This window comes from Cherax quadricarinatus, chromosome 62, assembly GCF_038502225.1.
Source record: "Cherax quadricarinatus isolate ZL_2023a chromosome 62, ASM3850222v1, whole genome shotgun sequence".
Taxonomy (NCBI): Eukaryota; Metazoa; Arthropoda; class Malacostraca; order Decapoda; family Parastacidae; genus Cherax; species Cherax quadricarinatus.
The window spans coordinates 17,324,898-17,341,168 of NC_091353.1; the positions used below are offsets into that span (position 1 = coordinate 17,324,898).

Here is a 16,271-nt window from a genome sequence, read left to right on the forward strand (position 1 = left end):
GTGCAGGCGCTGACTGTCACCTCATTACAGTTTCTCTCCAACATGCGGTCGACCTCGTTTCCAATTGGGCCACCATGCATGGGTTTAAATTTTCCAGTACCAAAACTCACCAAATTACTTTCACTAGATGCTCTGTCATCTCCGATCATTCTTTGTACCTAATTGGCTCCCGTATCCCTGAACTTGATACAGTCAGGTTTCTAGGCCTTCTCTTTGACCGTAGATTATCCTGGAAACCCCACATTGCCTCTCTAAAGGCAACTTGTTACAGCCGGCTGAACCTTCTTAAGACCCTTGCTCATCTTTCATGGGGAACTGATAGTCGAACTCTCCTTTGCCTTCATTCAGCCCTCATTTTATCGAAACTTGATTATGGTGACCAGATCTATTCAGCGGCCTCTCCTGCTACTCTCTCTAGCCTTAACCCCATCCATCACCAAGGATTACGTTTATGCCTTGGTGCTTTTCGCTCTTCCCCTTTTGAGAGCCTCTATGCAGAAGCGAATGTTCCATCCTTGTCTGATCGCTGTGATGCCCATTGCCTTCGCAACTATGTGCGCTCTCACGATCTTCGCAATCCTTCCATTTATAGAATGGTCACTGATATAAGTAGACAGTCTTTATTTGTTTACCGCCCCTGTTTGCTCCATCCCTTCTCTCTTCGCCTACATTCGCTCTTGTCTTCCCTTCAGTTACTGCCTTTATATGTTCATGTAGCATCTCACTTTTCCCTACCTCCCTGGGAAGTTCCAGCTGTTCGGGTCTGTTCTTTCTCACTCCCTTGCTCGAAAGCCCAACTGCCTACGGTGGCTTCCTGCTCTCTTTTTCTTGTCCACTTCCACTCTCATTCTCATGCCATTGCCGTGTACACAGATGGCTCTAAATCTTTTGACGACATTGGATTCACAGCAGTGTTTCCGGACAGCATTGTGCGAGGGCATTTACTATCTTCAGGCAGCATTTTTACTGCTGAATTGTATGCCATTCTTGCAGCACTTATTTGTATCGCATCTATGCCTGTGTCATCATTTGTGGTTGTCTCAGACTCCCTCAGTGCTCTACAGGCTATACGGAAATTTGATACACCTCACCCCCTATTTCTCCGTATCCAACCTTGGCTATGCCGTATCTCTACCAAGCATAAAGATATTGTTTTTTGTTGGGTCCCTGGTCATGTTGATGTACAGGGCAATGAACAGGCAGACACTGCTGCATGGTCAGCAGTACATGACCTACCAATTTCATATAGAGATGTTCCATTCCCTGACTATTTTGCTGTAATAGCTACCCACCTTCGCACCTGTTGGCAACAACATTGGTCTGCTCTGCTCAATAACAAACTGTTCTATTAAACCGAGTATAGGTTACTGGCCGTCTTCTTGTCACCACTGTCGAGGTTGGGAGACTACTCTCTCCCGCCTTCACATTGGCCATACTCATCTTACTCATGGACATCTCATGGAGAGGTGCCCTGCTCCTCTCTGTGAGCATTGTCAGGTTTCATTATCGGTCAGCCACATTCTGTTAGACTGCCCAATTTATCAACGAGCACGCAGAATTTACCTCCAGCGTCGTCTCCGCTCTACTACTCTCTCTTTACCTTCCCTTCTCGCTGATGGACCCACCTTTCATCCGGACTCTCTCATTGACTTTTTGACAATGACTGACTTACTCCACAAACTCTGATGATACCTTCAGCCCTTTCTACCTCAATCTCTTGCTACCCCGTACCCCCGCACTATCCCCTGCCCCGCTGTTTTCTGTAGCCTACTAATCATCCCTTCCCCCTTCTGCCGCCTGATACCCTCGCTTCCTTCCCTACCCTGCAGCGCTGTATAGCCCTTGTGGCTTAGCACTTCTTTTTGATTATAATAATAATATCAGTAAAGGTTATCTACCTATCATATTTATTACAGAATAATATTAGGTATACATGTAACATAAATAACATAGAAGCATGATAAAGATGCCCTAATTAATAAAAAACTGACAGTATATGGAGAGGCAGTGGAGGGCGGGGAGGGATTAAAAAAAAGTGACCACGATCATTACAGAAAATGTTATGCACCTGAAGGGTAACTATATCAAATCAAATCAAATCAAAGTTTATTCTCTATATGGATTACAATGCGGGGTTTACAGATTTTGGTTATTGTGTGGTTTACATGTAGTAAAATACTAATTACAGAGGGGGTCACTAGAACACCTAGCATGGCTAGGCATTTCGGCCAAACTTAGATTAATTCTTAACCCTAAATTATAACAAATTGTGGAGTAAGTTGACTAAATACTAAGTGACTAAATACTAAGTGACAAGTACTAGTTTGTGAGTTTAGCAATGTGAATGCTTTTGTTTTGGCACAATACATAGTTCCTATATTGTAGTATCACAGGCAAAATTATGACTAGTTAGGAATCATTATTTTAAGATTAGGATATGTATTTCTGTGCTAATAGTCAAATGGGTGAGTGAGTGAGTGTAAGTGTAGATCACTAGGTGGTTTTTATGTAGTTAGTTGATGGGGTGTATCAGGGAGATAAGATGTTTTCTAACAGTAGTTTTGAAGGTGATGAATGTGTCTGCAGTTCTAGAGTTTTCAGGTAGGGTGTTCCAGATTTTAGGGCCTTTGACATAAAGTGAATTTTTGTAAAGGTTTAGTTGGACACGGGGAATGTCGTAGAGATGTTTGTGTCTGGTGTTATGCTTGTGGGTCCTGTCACAACTATCAAGAAAGCATTTTAGGTCAAGGTTAATATTGGAATTTAAGGTCCTGTATATGTAGATTGCACAGTAGTAAGTGTGGATGTTCTGAACAGGGAGTAAGTTTAGATCTATGAAGAGTGGGGGATGTGTGTTACCAGGGATGGGATTTAGTGATTATTCTTATTGCAGCTTTTTGTTGAGTTATTATTGGCTTTAGGTGTATTGCTGCAGTTGATCCCCAAGCACAAATAGCATAGGTGAGGTATGGATAAATGAGTGAATGGTATAGTGTCAGAAGGGCATTTTGCAGCACGTAGTATCGTATCTTGGAGAGGATCCCAACTGTTTTGGATACTTTTTTTGATATGTGTTGGATATGGGTGCTGAAATTCAGGTTGTTGTCTGGCAATTAGAGTGTTGTCGATTTTAATGTTAAGTTGTGCAGCACCTGCTCTGCTACCAAACATAATATAGTAGGTTTTGTCAGTGTTAAGTGTAAGTTTATTGGCTGTCATCCAAGTCGATATTTTGAGCAGCTCCTCATTAACAATGATTTTGAGGGTGGCAAGATTAGGGTGAGAGATGACATAAGTCGTGCTGTCAGCAAAGAGAATGGGTTTCAGGTGTTGGGATACGTTTGGAAGATCACTGATGCAAATGAGGAAGAGCAGGGGTCCAAGGACACTTCCCTGTGGAACTCCAGTATCAAGTGGCTGTGTTGATGATGCTGTGTCTTTAATGGTGACATACTGATACCTATTAGTAAGGTAGGATTTGAAATATGCAAGCGCATGGCCTCTTATACCATAATGGTCAAGTTTGTGGAGTAGGATGCCGTGGTCTACTGTGTCAAAAGCTTTTCTTAGGTCAATAAAAATTCCTAGCGGATATTCCTTATTTTCCAATGCTGTGTAAAGCAGATCTAGAATTTTTACAATTGCATCATTAGTGCTTTTCTTTTTCCTGAATCCAAATTGGCAGGGGTTGAGTATGTTTTGTGCCATTATAAATGAATACGTACAGTCTCCTGTGCACGAGTTTCTCGAAGATTTTGGATAGCAATGGTAAGTTTGATATTGGCCTATAGTTGTTTACATCTGTAGGGTCACCACCTTTATGTATTGGTGTAACCCTTGCTGTCTTGAGTAGTTTCGGGAGGGTGCTAGTTTCTAGTGACTTGTTAAAGAGTAATGAAATGGCATGCGAAAGGACATGGGCCGCTCGCTTGTACAATAATGGTGGGATATGAGACAGGTTCCCTGAGTTATTTTTAAGTGACTATAATTTCAGTGACTTCGGTGGGCTCAGTTGGTACAAGATAGAAGGAATTTGGGAAATTCCCATCTAGATAATCCCTGGCATGGGCGTTGGTACATGGGATTTTACTGGCAAGATTAGATCCTATGGTTGAGAAGAAGTCGTTTATCTTGTTAGCTGTTTCAGTGGGATGCAGTGGTGTTTCATTAGGTTTAGTTAGGACAATATTCTTGTTTTTTTTTTCAGTTTATGGGTGCCCAGAATCTGAGAGAGTGTCTTCCAGGTCTTTTTTATATCTCCTCTTATGTCAGTGAATCTGCTGGAGTAGTACAGTTGTTTGGCTTTCTTTATTACTTTGGTGAGAACTGATGAATAGTGTTTAAGAATATCTTGGTGTATTAAGCCCTGTCTATATTGCTTTTCATATTGGTGTTTCTTATCAATGGATTTAAGAAAGCTGCTGGTTAGCCATGGGCAACCGAGCCATTTATTCGTGATCTGTTTCGTTTTTAAAGGACAATGTTTGTTGTATAGTCTAAGTAATTTGTTAAGAAAAATGTCTGTCCAGTCGTCAATACCATTGGCATTGGAGAATTCTGTAGGCCAGTCAACAGTCTCTTTCTAGGTCTGCTGTGAACTTCCTTATTGAGGCCTCGTCATGGAGTCTAAATGAAACTTTGTTGTATTCCAGTGGTGGTTTACTGATGTTTGTTAAGAGGAAGGTTGGGTAGTGGTCAGTAGTGCTGTCTGTGATTATCCCTGATTTAAGGGGGGCTAGTATATTGGTCCATATGTGGTCTATTATGGTTGCACTTGCCTCAGTCAGCCTGGTTGGTTTAGTTATTGTTGGTATGAGAAGTGCGTTGTTCATATTGTTGATGAAATCAGTTACAGGCTGATCATCTGGTAGGCCAAGGTTGATATTGAAGTCTCCAGCTAAGAGAAGGTGGTGCTTGTTCATTTGTCTGTTTGTTATTAGTGACTTCAGATTCTCACTGAAGTTTGGGATGTTTGTGTGGGGTATCCGGTATATGACACCAATTGTTATAGGCGTCTTGAGGTTTTTTACAGTAAAATTAGCAAAAATGTATTCCCCATATTCATCACTAAAGCAATTAGTGCTAATACAAGATAGTTGGTTAGAGTAATAGATTGCAATATCACCCCCCAACTTGGTATGGTCTGCAGTTGTGGATTGCTGTGTATCCTGGTAGAGGGTAGATATCTATTGTGTCCTGCTTAAGCCAGGTCTTAGTAAGAATAATGCAGGAGAAGGGTGTCTTTAGCGACTCAAGGAGTGCCAGGAGGTCATCATAGTGTTTGCTTAAGGACCTGATGTTGTAGTTAAGAACTGATAGACTTTTAGCACTGCTTAGGATAGTGGAAAAAATGCTTAGGATAGTGCTAGCTTGTGATGCTGTGTAATAAAGGCAGTTATTTTCAAGTAGGTTTTGATTTGGTGTTAGATTATGGAGGTTTATATCAGGGTCGATGTGATCATTCATCTTCTAGGTTTAAATTGTGGTTATTTATATCCTGAATTGTGTGTTGAGTTCTAGTACTGATATCTGTAGTAGTGGGAAGTTTGGACAAGTATATAGCTAAAGCACTTTGGTCATATAGAGTATAGCCACTAATAAACATAATGAAGTTGATGTTGTCTAAGTGTTGTGCTAGAATGAGCTAAAGTACAACTAAGTATAAACTAAAAATATAAAAATACAAATTAAAAATAGCACCAGACTCTCACTTGTAATTGCACTAAGGTCAAGTATAATGAATTTGATGTTGTCTATTTATTGAGCTAGAATGAGCTAAAGTACAACTAGGTTTAATCTTATAATATAAAAAATACTAGTTTAAAATGGCACAAGACTTTCACTTGTAATTGCACTAAGGTCTTATATAAGTTGTTAACAAGAACTAGAGTATAACTAAATTTAGATTAACAAGACAAAATACACAAGTTAAGGTAGCAAAAGAAAAGAAAAAATAGTAAAAAAATAAATAAAAATGGCAATGACTTGGTTATAATATGATAGTAAGATGGTACACAGGATAATAAAGTTGGAGTAGAATATACAAGCTTAAAAATAGGTAACAAAAGGTTAAGAAAAGTAAAATAAAGTTGGGTGATAATTTCTACAATAGAATAGGGCAATAATAAAAAAGTATATAATAAAATTGGGTAATATATTAACTTCACAGATAAAAAGGGCAATAATAAAAAGTTAAAAATAGATTGGGCAATAAAGTATTGGTATAATTGGGCAAGTATAAGATCACTCTTATCCTATACAAAGTGTGATTTTCTCGATTTATTTTTTTCTCAAGTAATCAGCTATGCGCACATTTCTTAGAATATCTCAGAAATAAGTTATTGACCTATTTCATGTTGTACATGTATTACCCTTGATAATAAATGAATTGAAAGGAATTTCACAGCAAACATAAAACTGAATGTTTTAATTTTGAGGGGCAAGGGGCTAGTAACCTCTTCTGTATAAATTATTAAATTTTAAAAGAGGAACTTTCGTCTTTCTTTTTTGGCCCATCTTGCCTCAGTGGGATATAGCTGGTTTGTTGAAAGAAAAAAAAAAAAGAAATTTTAATTTCGGGTGGTGACATTTTTGAAGTATCAGTAAGGGGCGATTCTTCGATCAGCGACTGATCTTCGATCAGTAAGTGATGAGAGGCTTTAATAATAATAATAATAATAATAGGTAGTAGGTTGGTAGACAGCAACCACCCAGGGAAGTACTACCGTCCTGCCAGATGACTGTGAAACAAAAACCTGTAACTGTTTTGCATGATGGTAGGATTGCTGGTTTCTTTTTCTGTCTCATAAACACGCTAAGATAACAGGGATATCTTGCTACTCCTACTTACACTTTGGTGACACTTCACAGACACGCACATGCATATATATATATACATACATCTAGGTTTTTCTCCTTTTTCTAAATAGCTCTTGTTCTTTTTTTATTTCTTCTATTGTCCATGGGGAAGTGGAAAAGAATCTTTCCTCCGTAAGCCATGCGTGTCGTATGAGGCGACTAAAATGCCGGGAGCAATGGGCTAGTAACCCCTTCTCCTGTATACAATTACTAAAAAAGAGAAGAAGAAAAACTTTATAAAACTGGGTTGCTTAAATGTGCGTGGATGTAGTGCGGATGACAAGAAACAGATGATTGCTGATGTTATGAATGAAAAGAAGTTGGATGTCCTGGCCCTAAGCGAAACAAAGCTGAAGGGGGTAGGAGAGTTTCAGTGGGGGGAAATAAATGGGATTAAATCTGGAGTATCTGAGAGAGTTAGAGCAAAGGAAGGGGTAGCAGTAATGTTAAATGATCAGTTATGGAAGGAGAAAAGAGAATATGAATGTGTAAATTCAAGAATTATGTGGATTAAAGTAAAGGTTGGATGCGAGAAGTGGGTCATAATAAGCGTGTATGCACCTGGAGAAGAGAGGAATGCAGAGGAGAGAGAGAGATTTTGGGAGATGTTAAGTGAATGTATAGTATAGAAGCCTTTGAACCAAGTGAGAGAGTAATTGTGGTAGGGGACTTGAATGCTAAAGTAGGAGAAACTTTTAGAGAGGGTGTGGTAGGTAAGTTTGGGGTGCCAGGTGTAAATGATAATGGGAGCCCTTTGATTGAACTTTGTATAGAAAGGGGTTTAGTTATAGGTAATACATATTTTAAGAAAAAGAGGATAAATAAGTATACACGATATGATGTAGGGCGAAATGACAGTAGTTTGTTGGATTATGTATTGGTAGATAAAAGACTGTTGAGTAGACTTCAGGATGTACATGTTTATAGAGGGGCCACAGATATATCAGATCACTTTCTAGTTGTAGCTACACTGAGAGTAAAAGGTAGATGGGATACAAGGAGAATAGAAGCATCAGGGAAGAGAGAGGTGAAGGTTTATAAACTAAAAGAGGAGGCAGTTAGGGTAAGATATAAACAGCTATTGGAGGATAGATGGGCTAATGAGAGCATAGGCAATGGGGTCGAAGAGGTATGGGGTAGGTTTAAAAATGTAGTGTTAGAGTGTTCAGCAGAAGTTTGTGGTTACAGGAAAGTGGGTGCAGGAGGGAAGAGGAGCGATTGGTGGAATGATGATGTGAAGAGAGTAGTAAGGGAGAAAAAGTTAGCATATGAGAAGTTTTTACAAAGTAGAAGTGATGCAAGGAGGGAAGAGTATATGGAGAAAAAGAGAGAAGTTAAGAGAGTGGTGAAGCAATGTAAAAAGAGAGCAAATGAGAGAGTGGGTGAGATGTTATCAACAAATTTTGTTGAAAATAAGAAAAAGTTTTGGAGTGAGATTAACAAGTTAAGAAAGCCTAGAGAACAAATGGATTTGTCAGTTAAAAATAGGAGAGGAGAGTTATTAAATGGAGAGTTAGAGGTATTGGGAAGATGGAAGGAATATTTTGAGGAATTGTTAAATGTTGATGAAGATAGGGAAGCTGTGATTTCGTGTATAGGGCAAGGAGGAATAACATCTTGTAGGAGTGAGGAAGAGCCAGTTGTGAGTGTGGGGGAAGTTCGTGAGGCAGTAGGTAAAATGAAAGGGGGTAAGGCAGCCGGGATTGATGGGATAAAGATAGAAATGTTAAAAGCAGGTGGGGATATAGTTTTGGAGTGGTTGGTGCAATTATTTAATAAATGTATGGAAGAGGGTAAGGTACCTAGGGATTGGCAGAGAGCATGCATAGTTCCTTTGTATAAAGGCAAAGGGGATAAAAGAGAGTGCAAAAATTATAGGGGGATAAGTCTGTTGAGTGTACCTGGTAAAGTGTATGGTAGAGTTATAATTGAAAGAATTAAGAGTAAGACGGAGAATAGGATAGCAGATGAACAAGGAGGCTTTAGGAAAGGTAGGGGGTGTGTGGACCAGGTGTTTACAGTGAAACATATAAGTGAACAGTATTTAGATAAGGCTAAAGAGGTCTTTGTGGCATTTATGGATTTGGAAAAGGCGTATGACAGGGTGGATAGGGGGGCAATGTGGCAGATGTTGCAAGTGTATGGTGTAGGAGGTAGGTTACTGAAAGCAGTGAAGAGTTTTTACGAGGATAGTGAGGCTCAAGTTAGAGTATGTAGGAAAGAGGGAAATTTTTTCCCAGTAAAAGTAGGCCTTAGACAAGGATGTGTGATGTCACCGTGGTTGTTTAATATATTTATAGATGGGGTTGTAAGAGAAGTAAATGCGAGGGTCTTGGCAAGAGGCGTGGAGTTAAAAGATAAAGAATCACACACAAAGTGGGAGTTGTCACAGCTGCTCTTTGCTGATGACACTGTGCTCTTGGGAGATTCTGAAGAGAAGTTGCAGAGATTGGTGGATGAATTTGGTAGGGTGTGCAAAAGAAGAAAATTAAAGGTGAATACAGGAAAGAGTAAGGTTATGAGGATAACAAAAAGATTAGGTGATGAAAGATTGAATATCAGATTGGAGGGAGAGAGTATGGAGGAGGTGAACGTATTCAGATATTTGGGAGTGGACGTGTCAGCGGATGGGTCTATGAAAGATGAGGTGAATCATAGAATTGATGAGGGAAAAAGAGTGAGTGGTGCACTTAGGAGTCTGTGGAGACAAAGAACTTTGTCCTTGGAGGCAAAGAGGGGAATGTATGAGAGTATAGTTTTACCAACGCTCTTATATGGGTGTGAAGCGTGGGTGATGAATGTTGCAGCGAGGAGAAGGCTGGAGGCAGTGGAGATGTCATGTCTGAGGGCAATGTGTGGTGTGAATATAATGCAGAGAATTCGTAGTTTGGAAGTTAGGAGGAGGTGCGGGATTACCAAAACTGTTGTCCAGAGGGCTGAGGAAGGGTTGTTGAGGTGGTTCGGACATGTAGAGAGAATGGAGCGAAACAGAATGACTTCAAGAGTGTATCAGTCTGTAGTGGAAGGAAGGCGGGGTAGGGGTCGGCCTAGGAAGGGTTGGAGGGAGGGGGTAAAGGAGGTTTTGTGTGCGAGGGGCCTGGACTTCCAGCAGGCATGCGTGAGCGTGTTTGATAGGAGTGAATGGAGACAAATGGTTTTTAATACTTGACGTGCTGTTGGAGTGTGAGCAAAGTAACATTTATGAAGGGATTCAGGGAAACCGGCAGGCCGGACTTGAGTCCTGGAGATGGGAAGTACAGTGCCTGCACTCTGAAGGAGGGGTGTTAATGTTGCAGTTTAAAAACTGTAGTGTAAAGCACCCTTCTGGCAAGACAGTGATGGAGTGAATGATGGTGAAAGTTTTTCTTTTTCGGGCCACCCTGCCTTGGTGGGAATCGGCCGGTGTGATAATAAAAAAAAAAAAAAAAAAAAAATAATTATTGAAATATATATGGTCTAATTATTTTATTTCTCTATTTCCTCTTTTTTTCTTCATCTTTGGTCTACATCACTTTCCTCTGCTCACATTTTCCCATCCCCTACTACTTATTACCCCTCTTATCCTATTCTGATTACTATCCTCTCTGTATTCTCATTTTTTCTTTTACTTCCTCCATTCTGCTCTTCTCTCTTCCCTCCTGTTATCCCTCCTTTTTATTGCATCCCAGGTACAAAATGAAGGACAAGGTCGATCGCCATAAACCAGTCTCGCTTGATGGCAACCACACCCACTTCCTTTTTGTTGATGATGGCAACAGGAACACCTTCAGAGGAGTCGACGACTTCAGGTCAGCCTGCCAGCTAAGCAAGTCCAGAAAGCCAGATAAAAACAGAAATGAAGGGAGACAGACTATGAGTGGGACAGTGGAGTACTGGAGTACTGAGAGAGTTATGGGGATAAGTAAACATGTGAAATAGATGATCAATAATAATCCACATGGAGACAAACTCAGGAGATTAATTGATATGTATATTTTGACCCATTTTTGGGATCATCTTCAGCAGATACACAAGTCAAAGAGGATCCCAGAAGGGGGTCGAAATTTTTTTTCATTAACACTATGGCCGATTCCCGCCAAGGCAAGGTGGAACGAAAATGAAAAACTTTCATCATCATTCACTCCATCACTGTCTTGCCAGAAAGGTGCTTTACACTACAGTTTTTAAACTGCAACATTAACACCCCTCCTTCAGAGTGCAGACACTGTACTTCCCATCTCCAGGACTCAAGTCTGGCCTGCCGGTTTTCCTGAATCCCTTCATAAATGTTACTTTGCTCACACTCCAACAGCACATCAAGTATTAAAAACCATTTATATCCATTCACTCCTATCAAATACACTCACGCATACTTGCTGGAAGTCCAAGCCCCTTGCACACAAAACCTCCCTTACCACCTCCCTCCAACCTTTCCTAGGCCGACCCCTACCCCGCCTTCTCTCCACTACAGAGTGATACACTTTTGAAGTCATTCTGTTTCATTCCATTCTCTCTACATGTCCGAACCACCTTAACAACCCTTCCTCAGCCCTCTGGACGACAGTTTTGGCAATCCTGCACCTCCTCCTAACTTCCAAACTACGAATTCTCTGTATTATATTCACACCACACATTGCCCTCAGACATGACATCTCCACTGCTTCCAGCCTTCTCCTTGCTGCAATATTCATCACCCATGCTTCACACCCATATAAGAGTGTTGGTAAAACTATACTCTCATACATTCCTGTCCTTGCTTCCAAGGACAAAGTTCTTTGTCTCCACAGACTCCTAAGTGCACTGCTCACTCTTTTCCCCTCATCAATTCTATGATTCACCTCTTCTTTCATAGACCCATCTGCTGACACGTCCACTCCCAAATATCTGAATACATTCATTCTGTTCTCCAAGACGAGTGTACTTCAGTGGTTAGTGAGGATGAAGGTACCACTGATTCCCCTGCTAATCAAGGTAAGAATATTTTAATAGTAGGTGATTCTCAGGTAAGATATATGGACATTGCATTTTGTAACTGAGACAGAAAGGTCAGACAGAGAGTGTGTCTTCCTGGAGCTGGTGTTGGTGACATAGTCAGCAGGTTGGATAATATTATGGCAGGTAATGGGAACAAGCCCATTATCTGTCTTAGTGCTGGGGGTAATAACATTGGGAAGGGCAGGAGAGAGGAGCTGCTGGATAAGTAAAGGTCAGCCATAGAAGTAGTTAGGTCTAAGGGAGGGATCCAAGTCATATGTAGGATTTTGCCTAGAAAGGGAGTGGGCAATGAATGGATGTCTAGGGCAATTGGTATAAATTGCTGGCTAGACAGGTACTGCAAGGAACTTGCAATCCCATTCATTGATAACTCGGACCTATTCTTTGGCAAACGTGATATTTATGCAAGGGATGGGGTTCATCTTTCTGGGGATGGAGTGGTTGCATTAGCCAATTCAATTGAGAGGGTAATTGATGACTTGTCTAGGAATTTAAAATGATAGATTATAGTGGTATGGGTGTTTGTGGGAAACAATCAGGCTGCAGCATTAGGGTTAAAAACAGCAGTTATTACCGGGATACCTCAGGGATATGTTTAAAAGACAATATTAAAATAAAGTTGCTAGCAATGGCAAATCAATTGATCAACAAACAAAGAGAGATAGTAGAGGACAACGAGTGACTAGCTCCCTTAAGGTTTACTATACAAATAGTAGGAGCCTAAGAAATAAGATAGATGAGCTAAGATTACTTGCCAATTTGGATTCAGGCCTAATAAAAATACTAATGATGCTATTATACACATGCTAGAACATATATACACTGCAATAGAGAAAAAAGAAGTCCCACTGGGGATCTTCATTGACTTACGTAAAGCTTTTGATACAGTTGACCATGACTTGCTCCACGTAAAATTATCACACTATGGTATAAGAGGGCACTCCCTCAACTACCTCAAGTCATACCTCAGCAACAGAAGCCAATATGTGTACGCAAATGGGGCAAACTCTTCTGCACAACCAATTACAGTTGGTGTCCCACAGGGAAGTGTCCTTGGCCCTCTTCTCTTTCTCCTATACATAAATGACCTACCAAATGCTTCTCAATTACTCAAACCCACACTATTTGCTGATGACACAACATACGTCTTCTCCCACCCGAGCCCAGTCACGCTAGCCAATACTGTAAATACCGAATTACAGAAAATATCTACCTGGATGAGTACTAACAAACTTACACTAAACATTGACAAAACCTACTTCATTCAGTTTGGTAACAGAGCTACAGATGTCCCTCTTAACATAATGATAAACGGATCACCTATCACAAAGCTAACAGAGGGAAAATTCTTAGGAATCCACCTTGATAATAGACTCAAATTTCATACACATATACAACAAATTTCTAAGAAAATTTCCAAGACTGTAGGCATACTATCGAAGATACGGTACTATGCTCCACAGTCAGCCCTCCTGGCCCTATATCACTCTCTTATTTACCCCTATCTCACCTATGGAATTTGTGCATGGGGCTCAACAACAAGTAACCATCTCAGACCACTAATAACCCAACAAAAGGCTGCAGTTAGAATGATAACAAATTCTCACTACAGGCAGCACACTCCACCAATATTCAATACACTCAACCTACTCACCATACAAAACATCCATACTTATTACTGCACCTATTACATACATAGAACACTCAACTCTGATATTAACCCTCCCCTCAAACATCTCCTTGCCAACCTCAACAGAACACATGACCATAACACAAGGCACAGATCACTCTTTGATATTCCTCGTGTCCATCTCACGCTATGCAAAAACTCAATGCACATAAAAGGCCCTAAAATCTGGAATTCATTACCTGTAAATATAAAAGAAACACTACCTGTTTATAAATTCAAGTCTCTTCTCAAAGATCACTTACTCACCCAAAACCAAATAAATACTGAATAACTGAACCTTATAAATTGTATATCTTAAATGTTTCTCACAATTATATCACATAAATGTTAAACCTAAAACCCAATCTAACTTTATTATTTTTTAAATTCACTACCTAACAGAATACTCCATTCTACTGAATTTACAACAATGCATGCAACCATATGACCTGTCTTTGTAATACTCACTTGTGCTTTATAGTAATCAGTTTACATTAATGTTTTTCACTGATTTCATCATTGCTTAGTTAATCTTAAGTTAATTTTAAGCCAGCCCGTAATGCTATGCATAGTATAAGTGGCTTTGGCATGCTGCTCTTATCTGTATTTTTTTTTGTACCTCTGTAAGTGTGCTCAAATTATAAATAAATAAAATAAATAAATAAATAAGTACTATAGATATTATTGGTATAACAGAGACCTGGTTCAACCTGAAAGATAGAGAAATGCCTTCTGAATGCAACATACAGGGTTATAAACTATTCCACGCTGATAGGGTGAACAGGAAGGGTGGTGGTGTGGCGATGTATGTCAGAGAAAATTTAAATTGTTGTCTTAGACATGATATAAGATTAGAAACATCGAACACAGAATCTGTTTGGCTACAGTTTCTCGAGGGACATGACAAATTAATTTTGGGTGTGATTTATAGGCCCCCAAACCTTGATAGGGAGGGCAGTAAGGTGTTATGGGACGAAATTCATAAGGCATTTAGACTATGCTGCTCAGTTCTGGTCACCGTATTACAGAATGGATATAAATGCTCTGGAAAACGTACAGAGGAGGATGACAAAGATGATCCCATGTATCAGAAATCTTCCCTATGAGGATAGACTGAGGGCCCTGAATCTGCACTCTCTCGAAAGGCATAGAATTAGGGTGGATATGATCGAGGTGTATAAATGAAAAACAGGAATAAATAAAGGGGATGTAAATAGCGTGCTGAAAATTTCCAGCCAAGACAGGACTCGCAGCAATGGTTTCAAGTTGGAAAAATTCAGATTCAGGAAGGATATAGGAAAAGCACTGGTTTGGTAATAGAGTTGTGGATGAGTGGAACAAACTCCCGAGTACAGTTATTCAGGCTAAAACTTTGTGTAGTTTTAAAAAGGTTAGATAAATACATGAGTGGGTGTGGGTGGGTGTGGGTGGGTGTGAGTTGGACCTGACTAGCTTGTGCTGCTGGGTCTGGTGCAGTGCTCCATCCTTGAGTTTAGGTGACCAGACTGGGTGGGTCATTGGGCTAATCCGGGGGGGGGGGGGACATGGACCTGCTCCGCATGGGTTAGTAGGCCTGTTGCAGTGTTCCTTCCTTCTTTCTTATGTTCTTATTCACCTCCTCCATACTCTCTCCCTCCAATCTGATATCCAATCTTTCATTGCCTAATCTTTTTGTTATCCTCATAACCTTACTCTTTCCTATATTCACTTTTAATTTTCTTCTTTTACATACCCTACCAAATTCATCCACCAACCTCTGCAACTTCTCTTCAGAATCTCCCAAGAGCACAGTGTCATCAGTAAAAAGCAACTGTGACAACTCCCACTTTGTGTTTGGTTCGAAATATACAGATCAATTAATTTCCCTGCTGTATAGCCCTTGTGGCTTAGTGCTTCTTTTTGATTATAATAATAATTAATTTCCCTAGTTTCTAACTCCATGTTTTATTATTAAACATTGACAAGTGTTCATTGCACTTTATTATCCATGTGAAATAGATTATTATGTATGTAAAGCAGACTGTTGAGTTGATATAATTGTTTAATAGGATATGATAGGTAAACTTATAGGTGGGTAAAGCAGACTGTAGAAGGGGAAACAGAATTTCAGGATAATAAGTCTTTTTGATTGTACCAGCTACAGCTCATAGCAGAAAACATGATGGGTAAGACAGATTGCAGAGGAACAAGAATGATCTTTGAAGGGAGGGAATACGCAATTTTTTTTTTTTTGGGGGGGGGGAGGAATGGAACTGCTTGTGGGTTATGAATTTATAAAAGATATGCTATAAGATCATTATTGGAGCACTGTAACTATTGTTTTAAATTCAATCTGTGGAATAGGTATTTTAACCCTTTGACTGTTTACGCCATATATATACGTCTTACGCGCCACTGTTCCTGACGTATTAATACGCATAAATTCTAGCGGCTTCAAATCAAGTGGGAGAAAGCTGGTAGGCCCACATGTGAGAGAATGGGTCTGTGTGGTCAGTGTGCACCACATAAAAAAAATCCTGCAGTGCGTAATGAGAGAAAAAAAAAACTGACCGTTTTTTTGGATTAAAACGCCGATTTTGAGGTGTATTTTCGTATAGTAATTATCGTTGTATTCTCGTTTTCATGGTCTCAAGTGATAAAATGGAAAACATATTACAGAAATAGAGATGATTTTCATTACTTTCACGATGAAAACGACCTTGAAATTGACCTCAAAGTAGCAGAAATGTTCGATTTTTACCAATGTTCAGGAGTAAGCAAATCACACCAC

The 16,271-nt window shown here is 39.9% G+C and overlaps 1 protein-coding gene across 1 annotated transcript in view; it reads left to right on the forward strand.

Annotated features, from left to right (window-relative positions):
- Window positions 1–16,271, forward strand: part of LOC128687209 (uncharacterized) — a 273,243-nt gene that overhangs the window by 146,999 nt on the left and 109,973 nt on the right. The window contains exon 10 of the mRNA XM_070098518.1: window positions 10,527–10,646. Coding sequence (XP_069954619.1) covers window positions 10,527–10,646 — 120 coding nt within the window. The remainder of the gene's footprint in view (window positions 1–10,526; window positions 10,647–16,271) is intronic.